The sequence below is a fragment of the Lagenorhynchus albirostris genome, chromosome X (assembly GCF_949774975.1).
Source record: "Lagenorhynchus albirostris chromosome X, mLagAlb1.1, whole genome shotgun sequence".
NCBI classification, from domain to species: domain Eukaryota; kingdom Metazoa; phylum Chordata; class Mammalia; order Artiodactyla; family Delphinidae; genus Lagenorhynchus; species Lagenorhynchus albirostris.
This window is the reverse complement of record NC_083116.1, coordinates 98410284-98426084: the sequence shown is the minus strand read 5'-3', so window position 1 is coordinate 98426084 and position 15801 is coordinate 98410284. Positions and strand designations below refer to the sequence as shown.

The 15801-nt window shown below is 39.3% G+C and overlaps 1 protein-coding gene across 17 annotated transcripts in view; it reads right to left on the bottom strand.

Moving 5' to 3' along the window:
- Window positions 1–15801, bottom strand: part of RPGR (retinitis pigmentosa GTPase regulator) — a 268816-nt gene that overhangs the window by 47568 nt on the left and 205447 nt on the right. For 7 of the 17 annotated variants that reach the window (XM_060138689.1, XM_060138690.1, XM_060138691.1 and 4 more), the window contains exons 1-8: window positions 14540–14582; window positions 12613–12738; window positions 11862–11954; window positions 10350–10412; window positions 7795–7953; window positions 6695–6844; window positions 3206–3364; window positions 629–784 (exon numbers count right to left, since the gene is read on the bottom strand). In XM_060138689.1, coding sequence (XP_059994672.1) covers window positions 629–784; window positions 3206–3364; window positions 6695–6844; window positions 7795–7953; window positions 10350–10412; window positions 11862–11954; window positions 12613–12738; window positions 14540–14567 — 934 coding nt within the window. In that variant the 5' untranslated portion in view covers window positions 14568–14582. Of the gene's footprint in view, window positions 1–628; window positions 785–3205; window positions 3365–6694; window positions 6845–7794; window positions 7954–10349; window positions 10413–11861; window positions 11955–12612; window positions 12739–14182; window positions 14320–14539; window positions 14727–15801 lie in introns of those variants that run through there. The other 10 variants (XM_060138679.1, XM_060138678.1, XM_060138685.1 and 7 more) reach the window with 8 other exon arrangements.

Here is a 15801-nt window from a genome sequence, read left to right as displayed (position 1 = left end):
GCACCTAGTTTCTGAGGTTGAGAAGTAGACCCATAGCACCATCTCCCCAGATAAAGGGGAAACTACAGAGCAGAAGAGCTAGAGGACCCAGGTATTCATTTAATTAATAGTCTTTGGGGTACCTTTCTGTCTACCACTGTGGAGAAAGTATGAAGGTGTTACTCCTGAAAACGCCTCCCAGTGGCAGAAGCATCATAAGAATTTACTCAGCCTGAATGTAGCTGTCAGACTGATGAGGGAGAATATTTTAAAATAAGTTCTTTCTTACAAGACTTTTCCCTTTGGTCTGAGCAGAGTTCAGAGCCTTCAAATTGATACAATTTCAAAAAGATTCCAGCTTTTTACTTTTTATACTTCTGCCACAGTATAATGCTATGGTCTTACCTCTGATAGCATTGACACATTTTGAGGCTCTAAACCTTTGGATCATTTACACTGATTTTAAATTAAACTAAGATATGAAAAAGGAGTTTACAACTTTACACGTTGGCATATTAAACAAAGAATACCATTTTCTCAGTTATTATTTCCTTTGCTTAAGTTAGATACTTTCATTCCATACAGTATTTATTTTGTAATAAAATATACGCAGTTCCGTAAGTATGTTAACAGAAATTCTGATCTGTACCTGTTATCAAAGCTGTGTGGTTTTCTCCACAGCAAACATAACTTATTTTCTGATCCTTAATATTCTCAACGGCTTTAGGTTCTGAAGTTTCAAAAATAAAAGTGCCAAGACCCAGTTGACCAAACTGTCCCAGCCCAAAGGTGTACACGGCCTTCTCTGAAAGGGGAGGGGCAAACACAAGAAAAGGATTTCAGAGGTACAGGCACTGTCACCATTATATCTAGAAAAACAGTGCTATTCCACCTTTTATAATGAGGGTTAAGGGCCCCTCAAAGAAATACTCATATAAGAATACCTAATACTTACGTATACATTCCTCAGTGATAAAGGAAGAGAAAAATGACAAGGTACACAATTGCAACAATAATGGCATGGGCCTGATTTTATCTTTTACATATAACCATAGAAGGAATTGCTAAAGACACAAAAGTCGGTGAACTACTACCTAAAAAGTCCCTATAATTACCACTCAGTTTGTTAAAAATCATCAATTGTCATTAAGCTAATTCCTTTCACTGCCCTAACTAAACGAATAGTGTTTCCTACAGAAGTCCTTACTTATTAACAGTAATTTAATGGAATAACCTATTTTAGAAAACAATTTCAGAGGAGAATTAGCATGAGAATGAAAACTTACATCAGACATGCTAGATTTATTCACAGGTAAAGCTCATTTACTAGGAAATGCAATAATAATCAAAGGATTATTAAATTTTTATTAAATTAAATTTTTAAATTTAAATTTATTAAATTAAATTTTAAATTAAATTATTAAATTTTTATTAAATTAAATTTTTTTTTAAATTTTATTGAAGTATAGTTGATTGACAATGTTATGTTATTTTCCTCTGTATAGCAAAGTGACTCAGTTATACATATATATATTCTTTTTCATATTCTTTTCCATTATGGTTTGTCACAGGATACTGAATATAATTCCCTGTGCTATACAGTAGGACCTTGTTGTTTATCCATACTATATTATATTAATATTTTTGAAGTGATTCCAAAGGAACTCCAATAACAGTAAATATTAACTCACATAGTCTTGAGAAATGGAAAAGCACAAAAATAGGATAAACGAGTGGTGATGAAAGCATCCTTTAGACACACGACTCTCCCTGGCCCCTGCCTTAGCATATAAAATAACATAACACATGAAGAATAAGTTGCATTTCTGCCTATAGAATAAATTTTCAGATAATTTATAAAGATTAATTTTGAAGTTTAATTCCTAACATAAATCTTTTAGAAATTATATGAAAATTCACTTTATCAGAAGAAGTTTAAAAAAAAACTTAAACCTCAGAATTATTTCCAAATTTAGAGTTGAGGCCTGGAAAAAAATTATTTCTCACTTTGAAAAGATTCCATCTGGAAATTGTAATTCTGGGAAACCATAGCTTTATACACATGACTGGGACTAGAATAGGAAGTCAAGGAAAAGCGATGTAAGAGAGGAAAATCTAAAGATAAAATATTGCTTAATCACCTTGCAACATTTAAGCATTATCATCTGAGAACTGGATATTACTTAAAATTTGTCTAGAACACTTCTAGCTTTGGGTTACTGAAGATTAAGTGGTGACTTCAGAAACTGTTTATTTCTTTTTGACCAAAATATATCATAACCATTCACTATCTAACTGCATTACCTCTATACTACTCATCTAAAATAAATCGAATGCTGAACAAATTTGGGAGCATCAATTTAGTAAGCATATTAACAAGTAGTAAGTCTATTTTAATTATCCTGACTAGAATCCTGAGAAGTCACATGTCATACCAAATACAAAGTTCAGAAGCCAAAAGTGACATTACTATTAAAGTTCTAACTTTTTTTATTATCTGTAATTTAAAATCTTAACACTTTAATGAATTACTATAACAGAACATAAAAATCACAAAGAAATCACCAAGTTAGACATTGTGAATATCAAAAAGAATTATCAATGACAAGTAGAAAACAGTATTAGCAGGGAGCTTCTCCAAAATAAGATATTTCAGAAAAAATAATGTCAATTTTAAATAAATATGGAATACATATATATGAGGAAAACAATTTGTTCTTGAAAATGAGCTAAAAAACCTTATGTGCTGCCATTAAACGTGTTAAGATCATGAAAATGTCAATTATGTTAGCAAAAATAATTCAACAAGATTCATTTTTTTCTACTTAAAAATTTCTTCCACAGGCCAGAAATGCTTATTAACTATAGGAACAAAAGGTGGGGTTCTTAATGGAAAAAGATGCAAAGCCAACTTACATGAAGTATCTAAAACAGTCAAACTCATCGAAGCAGAGACTTGAATGGTGGTTGCCAGGGGCTGGGGTAGGGGGAGAGGGGAGCTGCTAATGAATGGGTATAAGGTTTCAGCTCTGCAAAGGTAAAAGTTCTAGAAACCTGCCATACAACGTTGTGCCTATAGATAACAATACTGTATTGTAAACTTAAAAATCTGTTAAGAGGACGGATCAGATGTTAAGTGTTCCTACCACAATAAAAATAAATGAATGTAAAAAAAGCTGTTTTCATTAGCTACCAAAGAAAGCAGGGAACGGAGCCGCACACATACCTGTGAGCGCAACTGTGTGCCCTCCACCACAAGCTACTTGGATCACCTTCTGAGGAATTCCAGGCACCAGCTGGGGCACTTTGTGATTGATCAGCAGCTTTTCGGGAAGACCTAACTTCCCATACTCAGGTTCTCCAAAGGTGTACAGTTCTCCCTCCGCTATTGGAGGAAAAGGACAGTGATCGATGATGACATAGACATGAACAAATACCGGTCTTTTTGGTACATGTTCTCACGTTTGATAAAAAAAATGTAGAAAATCTCAACTTAATAAATTTGACCTTTCTTGAGATATTTTTACTGAATGGTAAGGAAATAAAGGTAGATTTTCCCTTCCCCTTGATTATTCTAATCCAAAATCTTCCTGAAGAATTCACGACCAGCACTACTAGTAAAAACTAGAAAATTATTTTACCCGTTTCACAATATATAGAAAAGATGATCTTACTTCTACCTACTTTCAATAAAGCAAAATGACTCGACATTAAACCCCCATAAGGACATGGATTTTGTCTTGCTCACTATGGTATTGCAAGAACTTAGCAGTGTGTCTAGTACATTAAACATTTAATGAATACTTGGTGAATAAATAATTGCTTTTAATGAAACTTATTGTAGAAAACCCATTTATGTGTGAAGTAAATATGGTGACTCTAAAGACAGCAGATTTTACTCAGTTAGATGGCACTTTTTCCAGAAAGATTCTCTTATTAAGGAACTCATGACATTTAATCACTGCCTTGTCCATACCAATACTATTTATTTTCTTCTGTTATCACACGTCCCACGCTATACTATGAGCTTCTTGAAAGCAGGAACTTTTTTTATTCATTTCTATGAACTGAACTGAGTTCTATAAAACAGGAATTTAAAAACTGTTGTAAATACATAATCTAATCCAAAGATTATGACACAGAACGCATCACCACTGATATGAGGAAAGAGGTAACACAGCACCTCTTGTATTATTTGCATGTCTCCAAGAGAAGCATGACTGACTGACTGTTGACCAACCCCTGGGAATGTGGCCCTTGGGAGTGTTCTTTATGTTGGTGATTGATGTTTTTGTTATGTACACCTGGAGAAATGAATTATGCCAGCTTAGCAAGAAGCTAAGAGAGGCTTGCTTTGCACAAACTTCAACACTGATGATGTGCACCTGGTTTCACTGTTGAGGGACCCGAGTTGCAGTTGCTATGACTAGTTGCTAGCAGGATGTGCCTACATGACACCAGCCACCCACACAAAAGCCTCAGACCCTGAGAATAGAGTAGGCTTCCCTGAGCAGAGACATTACACACACATCCCTGTAGTCTGTAGTTCACTGCCAAAGAGAAAACATGTCCTGTGCGGCCTTGGAATAGGAAGGACCAGGAAGCGCATACTGGACCTCTCTGGAGGATACAGATCTTTCCTGCTGCTTTTGCTCGGTATCCTTTGCTGTAATAAATCTAAGCCACGAGTACAACCAGCTACTGAAGCTTGAGAGCCCTTCTAGCAAATCAGAACTTAGGGAAGTTGTATGACATCTAACGCACATGGTATGTGCCACTTAAAACTTGGTCAAATACTGCAAACACAGCTATACTCATTTTTTAGATTGATCTGTACAAAAAATGAAGCTTTCTGAACCACAGTTTTCTCTGAAGTATTCGGCAAACACCGGCACAGAAGTGCTCAGTAAGTCAGCACGCTCCCCCTTTTCCCATGCTTCTTGCCTCTCATATGAAAGGAGTTACTAAGTCCAGATAAGTCTCTTTCTACTACTGTCTATAAATTCCTGCTGCTCCTCACACCTTAAATGGGTGAATTGTATGGTAGGTGACCTATACATCAATAAAGCTGTTTTTTAAAAAAGGCATAAAAACAGAAAACAAAACAAAAAAGTTCAATGTAATGCCTATTGGTTAAAACGAATAATTCCACTTGTTTCCCTACTGGCTAAAGCAGTAGTAAATAAAAATTGTTTCTGGGAGTTTTATTAAGGCCCAAATATAAGACAATGCTTTTGATTATTTGTTCTTGCACGGGTATTTTTTTCCCTGTTTTCTGTTTCATAAACAAAGTGAGTACAGACTATACCAACCCCAGGAGTTGCAAATAAGTTGGTATGTGGTATTGCCCCAAGGAACACAGTCAATTTATCATTCATTCACTCACCTCCTCATTCAACAATATTTATTGATTGAATAAATATTGTTTCTTCAAGACACAAACTGACCCAGTAGTGAACAAACCCAGCCAAGTCAGAGTTTGCCTTTTCTTGGTAACAAGTTGCTACCAATTCATTGGTAAACCTGGGGGGCACTGGGATAGGTCAATAAGCACTTTCTAAACCTGAATCTGAGGTGCACAGAATAGGAAGTAAATGTATAAAACAATATTTAGAGAGATATCTAAGAGGGTCCATGGAACTATTTCTGCTGGGTGTTTTTACTGTTAGGAAAACCATAAATAAGATGGAAAACCATGATCATACTTCTGGTATTACTACCAGTGTAGATGTAGGCTATAATAGTTAGAGTCCAACATTTAAAATATTTTAACTAAGATAGAGAAGGTTGCCAGTGAGCCCAGGAAAAGGAGAAACGGGGGATCCTGAGAAAAGTCCCAACAAAGGAAAGCATATCCCATACTGAACTCCCTTCCTTTTTCATCTAATCTTCATCCCTATTCCTACAATGAAAATCTATGACTCATGTACTGAAACAATAAGAACGAATTATCAGGACAAGAATAGAGTAGGTCAAAGTACAGAGCCAAGTGGATCCAGAGAAAAGAGGCTCACAGGTCTTGTTTTTAATGCCAAAGAGTCTAAGAAGTTTGAGATCCAAAATTTAGAAGGGTTTCTTATGCATAAATTTTGTTTTCCTAATAGATCTAACATTCATTAAAAAAAGTTAAGGGACTTCCCTGGTTGCACAGTGGTTAAGAATTCACCTGCCAGTGCAGGGGAAACGGGTTCGAGCCCTGGTCTGGGAAGATCCCACATGCCGCCGAGCAACTAAGCCTGTGCACCACAACTAATGAGCCTGCGCTCTTGAGCCCATGAGCCACAACTACTGAGCGCACGTGCCGCAGCTACCAAAGCCCGCGTCCCTAGAGCCTGTGCTCCGCAACAAGAGAAGCCACTGCAATGAGAGGCCTGCACACCACATCAAAGAGTAGCCCCTGCTCACCACAACTAAAGAAAGCCCGTGTGCATCAAAGAAGACCCAACACAGACAAAAATAAAAAATTAATTAAAGAAATAAATAAAATAGTACCATCGATATTAAAAAAAAGTTAACACGTCAGATAGTTTGAAATTATAAATACTCATTACTGAAATGAAGAAATACTGTGACCTAAAACAGACCAAAATTATTTCATTACATGGAGTACCATGACAATATTTCTATAGAAATGTAGAATGTTATGACATTTTATTATTTAGTAATAACTTAGAAATGGGAGATAACATGAGAAATCCAAACTGTTCTGTCTTACTTGTTACAAAAGCTGAATGGTAATATCCACAAGAGATCCAGGAGATAGGTTTTCCAATGGTCACTTGATGAGGGACACATATACTAGTTATATTTTGTAAACCAATTTGCCCCTCAGAATTGTCACCCCACATGAAAAGCTCTCCATCCTCTATAAAGAAAACACAAAGAGGAAAAAAGGTTTTAAGAGGTAGCAAGGATGGCAAGTTATTATACTTCCAACAGAGCATTTATTTTTTAATTTAGAAAAATTATGTATCTTGAAAGAAAAGTACTACTAAGATATTTATACCAGGTAGCTACTTATTACAATTTCTTTAAAAAAAAATTTTTTGGGGCTGCGTTTGGTCTTCGTTGCCGTGCGCAGGCTTTCTCTAACACTGCATGTTACACAGCTCTCCGGACTGGAATGAAGCAGCACACCAGCAGCTTCTTCAGTGAGACACGTTTATCTCGGCTCCAAATTTTAAAGAAATTTCTCATATGGGCTTTTGATAGGGAGGGCAGAGAGATGCAATGACCATTACAAACTTTTTTTTTTTTTTTTTTTTTGCGGTATGCAGGCCTCTCACTGTTGTGGCCTCTCCCGTTGCAGAGCACAGGCTCCGGACGCGCAGGCTCAGTGGCCATGGCTCACGGGCCCAGCCGCTCCGCGGCACGTGGGATCTTCCCGGATCGGGGCACAAACCCGTGTCCCCTGCATCGGCAGGTGGACTCTCAACCACTGCGCCACTAGGGAAGCCCTACAAACTGTATTTTAATAACATATATCCAACAGATTTCTAGGATGTTTCTGACAGCAACTTCATTAAAGCTGAAATATAACTTTCAGAACACACAATGAAGATAATGTTTAAGAATATCTAAAGGAACAGATGGATAGCACAGCTTCGAATTTATTTAACAATTACCTTCTAAACGTCTGTAAGCATAAAGTTGTACTATATGTCATGATTTTAAGTTCTATTTTAAACGTCTTCTGAAAACACATGGTCAATGAAAGAAAACTAAACAGTATTGCTGTCTTCAGTTTACTGACTTGGTATATTCTGGTCTAAAAAAAAGGGATGTGTCCCAGTTTGAAGTGGAAAAAAGTCTTACCAGTCAGCGCAGCTGAAGTGTTAGACCCAGCAGAGAGTTGTTTAATCTTATGCTGGGATGTAAAAAAACTAATTAGATGAAAAGTGTTTCTCTCTTCAGTATCACCAAGTCCCAGCTGTCCTTCAGTATTTCCTCCAGCGGCGTATACTTTGCCTCCTTCTGCACACAGAAAAGAAAACATCAGTATACCATAGTCACCATCTTTATGAGGCAGACCAGTGTATATCAGACAGTTCCTCTACTACCAGTGAAGAAAGCTGAAAGCTGGCATTATCCTACAATTTGGTGAACAACTTCATTTAGGCGTCAAAAATACAGCAAAACAAGCAAGGCTCCACATTTTTGTGAGATTTTATAAATCATTCTAGAGTTTAAGTAGCAATTGAAATGCACAGAATGTGTGGAATGCATTTTCTTGCTAATGCAGAACTATTAACTCAGAGTGAAAAAGAGGAAAGTAATTTCCAAATTAGATTATAATCCAAATCAAACTATTTTAAAAGAGATGTGGTTCATTAATTTTACCTTCCATACCCATTAAAGCTAAGACATAATAGATAATAAGTAAAATGAGGCGAATACAAGAAGAATATAATTAGAAACGTGAAAATTCTATGTTGTGTAATTATTTTAATTTTCTAGCTAAATAGAAAGCCAGTATAGCATTGTGTTTAGGAGAGAGGACACCAGAATCAGACTTCCTGGGTGCAAATTCTGGCTTGCCACTTATCAGTTGTGTAACATTGGGCAAGCTATCCTTAACCTCTCAGTGTCTCATTTTCCTCATCTGTAAAATGGGATAATAATAGTGCCTACTCCATAGAGGTGTTATGAAGATTAAATGAGTTAACATTTATAAAATTCTTAGAATGGCACTTGCACACAGTAAGAACTATATAAATGTTAACAATTTTCTTAATCACATTAAGAAATATATCATTCCTAGATAATAAACATTGCCAGTAAGCTCTAAAGTAATGACACATAAAGATATACTTATTGGGACTTCCCTGGTGGTGCAGTGGTTAAGAATCTGCCTGCCAATGCAGGGGACAGGGGTTCGAGCCCTGGTCCAGGAAGATCCCACATGCTGTGGAGCAACTAAGCCTGTGTGTCACAACACTGAGCCCACGAGCCACAACTGCTGAGCCCGAGAGCCACAATTACTGAGGCTGCGTGCCACAACTACTGAAGCCCACATGCCTAGAGCCCATGCTCCGCAACAAGAGAAGCCACCGCAATGAGAAGCCCGCGCACCGCAACAAAGAGTAGCCCCCGCTTCCCGCAACTAGAGAAAGCCCACGCGCATCAACAAAGACCCAACCAGCCAAAAATAAATAAATAAATTTATTTTAAAAAAGATATACTTATTAAAATTAGTTATATCTGTCATAAAAATGCACATGGAATTAAAGCCTCACTAAATTACAGGGGAAACTTAGGACAAAATCATTCTGAATCAGTAAAAATTTAAAACTAGATATTATTTTAGAAAAAATGAAACCTAATTGAGGAAATAAGACTAGGTTTCAAATGGAAGATACTACAAGGCCACATGGAATTGAACCACACAATTTAACACATATGGAACAAACCAGAGTTGGTGGTATGCTGAAGCAGTTCAGAGAATGACATAAGGAAAAAGTTGAATAGTCACAAAAAGCTCCATGGATGAAGTAAGACTTATACTGGATCTTAAGAGACAAGAATCTAAGTAAGAGAAAGAGAAAAGACATTTCAGCAAAGGAAAAGTATGAGTGAGGGCAGAGAGGTGAGGCAGGGGCCGAAGCAGTGAGAACAGCCTGAAGACAGAAGAAGCTGTGTTTGTGGGAAAGGAAGTAGGAAAGACTGCTCGGTGGTCAGGGCCTGGATGTCTAATTGTTCCAGCAGGATTGCTGAAGACTACCTTTTCTCCACTGAACTGCCTTGGCACCTTTGTCAAATATTACTTGGGCATAAACATGTGGGTCTATTTCTGGATTCTGTTCTGTTCCATTCATCTCTGTCTGTCTTCACTGCTAGCACACTGTCTTGATCACTGTAGCTTTACAGTAGGTCTTGAAATCAGGTAGTGCTAGCCCTCCAATTTTGGTCTTTTCAAAATTCTTTTGGCTATTCTAGGTCCTTTGCTTTTCCATATAAACTTTAGAACCACTTTGTGAATTTCTACACACACACACACACCCTGTTTGGATTTTGATTGGAATTGTGCTAACTCATATCAATAGTCTTTTGGGGAGGGCTTCCACTCACCCTCAGAAAAGAAGAGGGAAGAGCAAGATCAGGAGCAAGCGGCCCCTGAGGTGTGCACACAGGTAAGGAGATGCTGTCCCTTGACATAATCCAAGAAAAGAAGCTTTTTCTTCAGTCACTTGACATTTATCTGCATATTTTCACAGGCAAACAAGTATACTAACCATTTACATTTTTTAAAAATCCTAATCTTACTGTTGCCAAGTTACCATTTCTATTAATTTTACAAAGTCACAAATGTTACAGGAGTGAGACCTCAGTCCTCAAATTGGGCAGGAAGTCATACAGATTGAATACTATACCTGTTGAAACTAGGGTGTGGTTCCTTCCACAGGCAGCAAATTTCATTTTTTCCAGTTTTAAAGCTAAAAATATAAAAATATGACAAGATATTTTATGATTATGGAAATGACAAATAATCCAGGTCAAATGATAACCAAGTGGTAGCACAGATTTAAACCCAGGCTTGTCTGACTCCAAAGTCAATGTTCATAACTAATAAAGCAAAAGTTTTTGCAAGGACTTGTGCATCATAGTAACCAATGGTGCTTTGAAAAAAAATACAAATAGCTCAGCCCCACCCCTGGAGAATCTGAGTCAGTAGGCTTGAGGTAAAGCCTAGGCATCTATATATTATTTAAAACTCCACAAGTAATTAACATGTGCTGAGATCCACTGCATTGTTTTGCTGCCTCTTCACCAACCTGATCTATTCCCTAATCTGCCATCACCATCATCAAGCTTACTTTCTACCTGCCCCACAAAACACTAAGTCCAATATTCATAGGCATACACCTATGTTAAAGTTCTTCATTCATTCATTTACATATTAAAAACTTTTACAGAACATCTCCTAAGCTCTTAGCATAGGGGCTACAAAGATCACTAAGACAGAGTCCCTGGTCTCAAGGATCTCATAGTCTAGACAATCCTGTTAGCTTGATTAGATATTTGAGAGTAAGGATCATAGGCACTGTAAATAAACCCAAGGGTTTAGTAGACTGTGCTCAGTAAATACTTTTTGACCGAGTGGAATACTTCAACAGTTCCACAGCAATATCTATAAATAGCATGCATATGATAAATTACACTGAAATTTTGAGCTGAAATTAAAAATTTGGCTACAAAGATAAAGAATCCTGCTCTTGTCATATCCCAAGGAATCTCCATCACCATTCAAGTATAGCTGATGTTCATAGGTTATAACCAAACAGAAGCTTTTGCACATAATGGCGAGAAAGCTTTGTAAAGATGTAATATGTCTCATATTTTCTGGGACAATCCTGATTTGAAATATTTTGTCCTGTTGTACTTGTAAGAACACTAGTACTAATCAACTCCTAGTTCTAATATTTTCTTCAGCACAGCTGCTAACTATACACAGCAGGGTAAAGTGTGTTTTATAAAACCAACAGAACCATAATGTCCACAACTCAAACAAATGAGACAGAGCTCGAAATCCTAACATATCATATTGTTTGTTCTCTGTATATACAGTAACAGTAATATTTAAGTTGGTTTACAAACAGGCCAAAAAAAAAAAAGGATGTTCAAGTGCAATACTGTAGAATCATTACTTCCTTTGTGGTCTCTGGGTTTAAAATCAATATGATTTTTAGACCCTAACATATAAAACTAGTTCTGAATATCACATGAAAAATAAAGTTAAATGCCAATAATATTCAAGTAAATCTCAGAAAATAAAGAACTAAAGACTTTATTATTTATAATATATTAAAGAATTACACAATCAATATAAAAGTACTTTATACACTTTAAGTATTTAAAGTGATAAAGAAGAAAAGACCCCAAACCTTTGACACACGTTGGCTTGTTAACAGTCGATTTTGATCCTAATCCTAACTGACCCCAGTTGTTACTGCCAAACATGAAAAGCTTATTATTTCCTGGTGGGAAGGAAAAAGAAATAATAAATCGAAGCGGTTGCAACATAATGTGAGAAGAAGTCATCACAAAGCAATAAAAATGCTGTACTTAAACACTGTCATTGCTTTTCTGTGTTGAAACAGGCTCCCTTGCCCATCTACCTATAGCCATATTCTGTTAGGTGTAAAGAGTTTCTAAGGGCTTCCCTGGTGGCCCAGTGGTTGGGAGTCTGCCTGCAAATGCAGGGGACACGGGTTCGTGCCCTGGTCTGGGAAGATCCCACATGCCGCGGAGCGGCTGGGCCCGTGAGCCATGGCCGCTGAGCCTGTGCGTCCGGAGCCTGTGCTCCGCAACAGGAGAGGCCACAACAGTGAGAGGCCCGCATACCACACACACACAAAAAAAGTTTCTAAGATTATACAGTAATAATTTTTTGATTATATTGATAAATTCAAATAGATTTATTCTAAGAAAGTAATATGTATAGAAAAATCACACTTAAATATACTAAGGGAACTTAGAAGTCACTCTTGATAAATCAATTTGTCAAGAATTATCTGGCAAAGTAAAAAAAACCTCCACTTTCTGTATATCTTCAACATGTTTCAAACACAGCACATTTATAATACTTAGGATTCTCTAAGTATTACTATCTTCATTTAAGATTTTAACACTAACCTGTAATAATAGCAGTATGTTCATCTCCACATGAAAGATATATAGGTATATCATTTTTAAACCAGAATTTGCTGGGATTATTTTCAGCAAATTTAGTTTTCCCAAACGTAAACACAGCACCCGAATCTGCAAATATATGAGAGTTTGGATTTCACAACTTTTATTATGTTGCCTGTTAACTAAAATATTTTTCCAGTAATTTATCTATACAGATCTCTTGTCTCCCAACAGCTTGGCTTCTGCTCCAGCACTGTCTATGCCCTCCTTCTTTCATCTTAACTCAGTTTTATTCCTCAGACTTCATTCTAGTTTTATTTATGAAATCTAATAAATTAATTATGTATTATTCATTTACTGGTGTAAAGTAAGAAATATACTGTCACAATGACTAAGAGTCCTGCTGTCACGAGGTGGACCATCTACTCCCTGGAATGAGCTGATACACTCAATGCCCCCCTCACGCTGGTAAACACCTCATGGTCTAGCCCTTGACTGAGGGCTTTTCTCCACACACAGAAACAGGACAGTATTGAGTTTCATCATTAACATCGTGAGGACGCAGGATGTTGAGATTTTTACATTCTTAAATTAAATGCTACCTGATGGGAGGAGTATTCACAAACTATTTTAGTCCAGTACCATTTTGGAGAGAGATCATGTACGCGCACACACACACACACACACACACACACACACACACACACACACACACACACACACACACACACACACACACACACACACACACACACACACACACACACACACACACACAAATAGGAGGCCAGACCCAGCTTTTGAGGAAATCTCAAGGAGGATGATCACACATAAAGAAACTAAACGGGTACCAGAAAGAAAAACATAGCAAACACAATTATTAATAATAACTATTAATGCTCAAGAGACTAGCCACTGTGGAAAACCTTCTGAGAACAACTGTGAGGTGTGTCAGTTCAAACTGATAATTGACATTTAGGAGGCCAGGTTCTCGAACAGGCTCTAGTTTTTATAGAATGAATAATTTTAACTGTTTTGTCCTGCTCTGGGTTCCCAGGAAGCCTTCCCCGTTACCTTCACCCCAAGCCAGGGTTTGGCGGCTCTGCTCTGGCCCCCTGGCAACTACTGTCAAACGATCCTGTCATTTTGTTTAGTTTCTTGAATCTCTCACTAAGCTGTGAATTTGAGGCAGGAATTTAACCATGTTTGAGCCCAAGAGCATGGCAGAAACGCAATACATATTTCAGTGAATACATGATTCTGCTCTAATCCAGTGTTTTTTCAAACTGTTGGTCGTGACCCATTGGTAGGTCAGAAAATCAACTTAGTGGGTCACAGTGACCATTTTTAAGAGAATGTATTATAGAAAAGATCTGAGCGCATCTACAGCAAGTACTGTTTCGTGAAACTTCTATTTCTGTTACACAATACGTACGCGGTACCGGGTCTCAATGCCAAAGGTTATTTCTGGAGCTCAGAGGAAAAGTCTTAAAAAACCACTCGCTAACGGCTCCCTCCTTTCTCCAAGTCGTTTTCCCCATCCTCTTTTACCCCACTCCCCCTGGTCACTCACTCTTTACTGCGTTCAATACACAAACGGGTTCTGAAGACCTCGAAGGAAGTACTCTGGGAAGCTCATAGGGAGGTAGAAACTTCCCCCGCCTTCGAGAAACTCATCGCAAACTTATTTTAAAAGAATTAGAAGACGAAAGACCAGCACCCCCTTCCCCGTAGTCCGCCCTTCCGTCCCTCCCCTTCTTTCCTCTCCCCTCAGTCGCCCACGGGGGCGCGTCCAGAGCTCCGACCAAAGTCAGGCCGCCGCGGCCCGGGCCTGTCCCCCGATGGGGCCGGCCCGGAGGCGGGGCCTGGCCGCCCGCCCGCCCGCCGGCCTTCCCTCCCGGCCGCCGCCACCGCCGCGGGTGTCACTCACCGGGCACCACCTCCTCGGGTTCCCTCATGCCGAAAGACGCTAAGGGGAGCCTGCGCCTGGGCCGGGAAGGGGTTGGGGGAGACTCGGTGGGGCCTAAGGCAGCGCCTCAGCCCCGAAGCCGACCCTGGAATCCCCCTGGAACCCCAAAGCGACCCTCTGAGCATCGGCGACTCCCGCGTTCCCGGAAGTCAACAGACAGCCGCTACGGGCAACGGAGGCGGAGCGTTCCACAGCGAGGCGGAGCGGGCGCCTGCGGGAGGGGGGCGGGCGGCCGGCGCAGCGCAGGCGCAGACGCAGGCGCAGACGCAGACGCAGACGCAGACGCAGACGTAGGGGGCGGTTGCGGTAGAGGCCGCGCGCCCTCTGGTGGCCCGGAGAGGAGGGGCAGTCACGCCGCGCGGTAATGTCCCCGGAGTGTACGCGTTTACGTTGGTGGAGACCCAGGCTCCCCAGGTCCCGCGTCCGGATAGTGACGAACGTGACAAATATCACATCCCCTCTCACTCAAGCTACGTGACACAGGCAAACGTCAACACACAGCTGTGTTAATACTACTAACAGTGACCGTGTATAACTAAATGAGATAGGCACTCTGCTAAACATCCTAAGTCCTATTTGTATCCCCATCACCCAACCCCAAACCTGGCATATACTAGATGCCCATTAAATACGTATTAGATGAATGAGTCCTGCTACAGCCCTGCAAGGTGGTTAATGTTACTCCCGTTTATGGATGTGAAGATTATACAGTGGGAGAACCGGGGTCCAGTTTAGCAGTCCTGCTGGTAATCTGAACACCCCTCAGACCCCCGCCCCTCCTTCCACAGAAAGAGGAGGCTGAGGTGTGCAATCTGCTACAGACAGAACTTGCACGAAGAGATTCACCAACACCAGAATATCACTGTTCTAGAATTCGGCCAGAGATGTCACATTTTTCTAGTTTCTTATGTGAAGGAAAAATATTGCCTGCCATATTAACAAACAAAGGATGGTCATTAAGCCATCAGGCACTACCAGCCCCCGAAGTCACCGATAGTTGGGTCCTGAGGGAACTCAGAATGGAGACAAAGGGGACGCCAGCTGCCAAGCTCTCAGCCACTGCAGCCACCTCCAAAGGTGCACCCCGAGGGGACTCAGGATGGGAAAGAAAAGGCCCCTAAATAGCTGGCCCTAGGTAGCTAAGGTGCAAATCAAAGGAATGATTTCAATGAGCCCAGATTCTTGCATCTTCCCATACACAGAAAAGAGCTAAATTCAGTAAC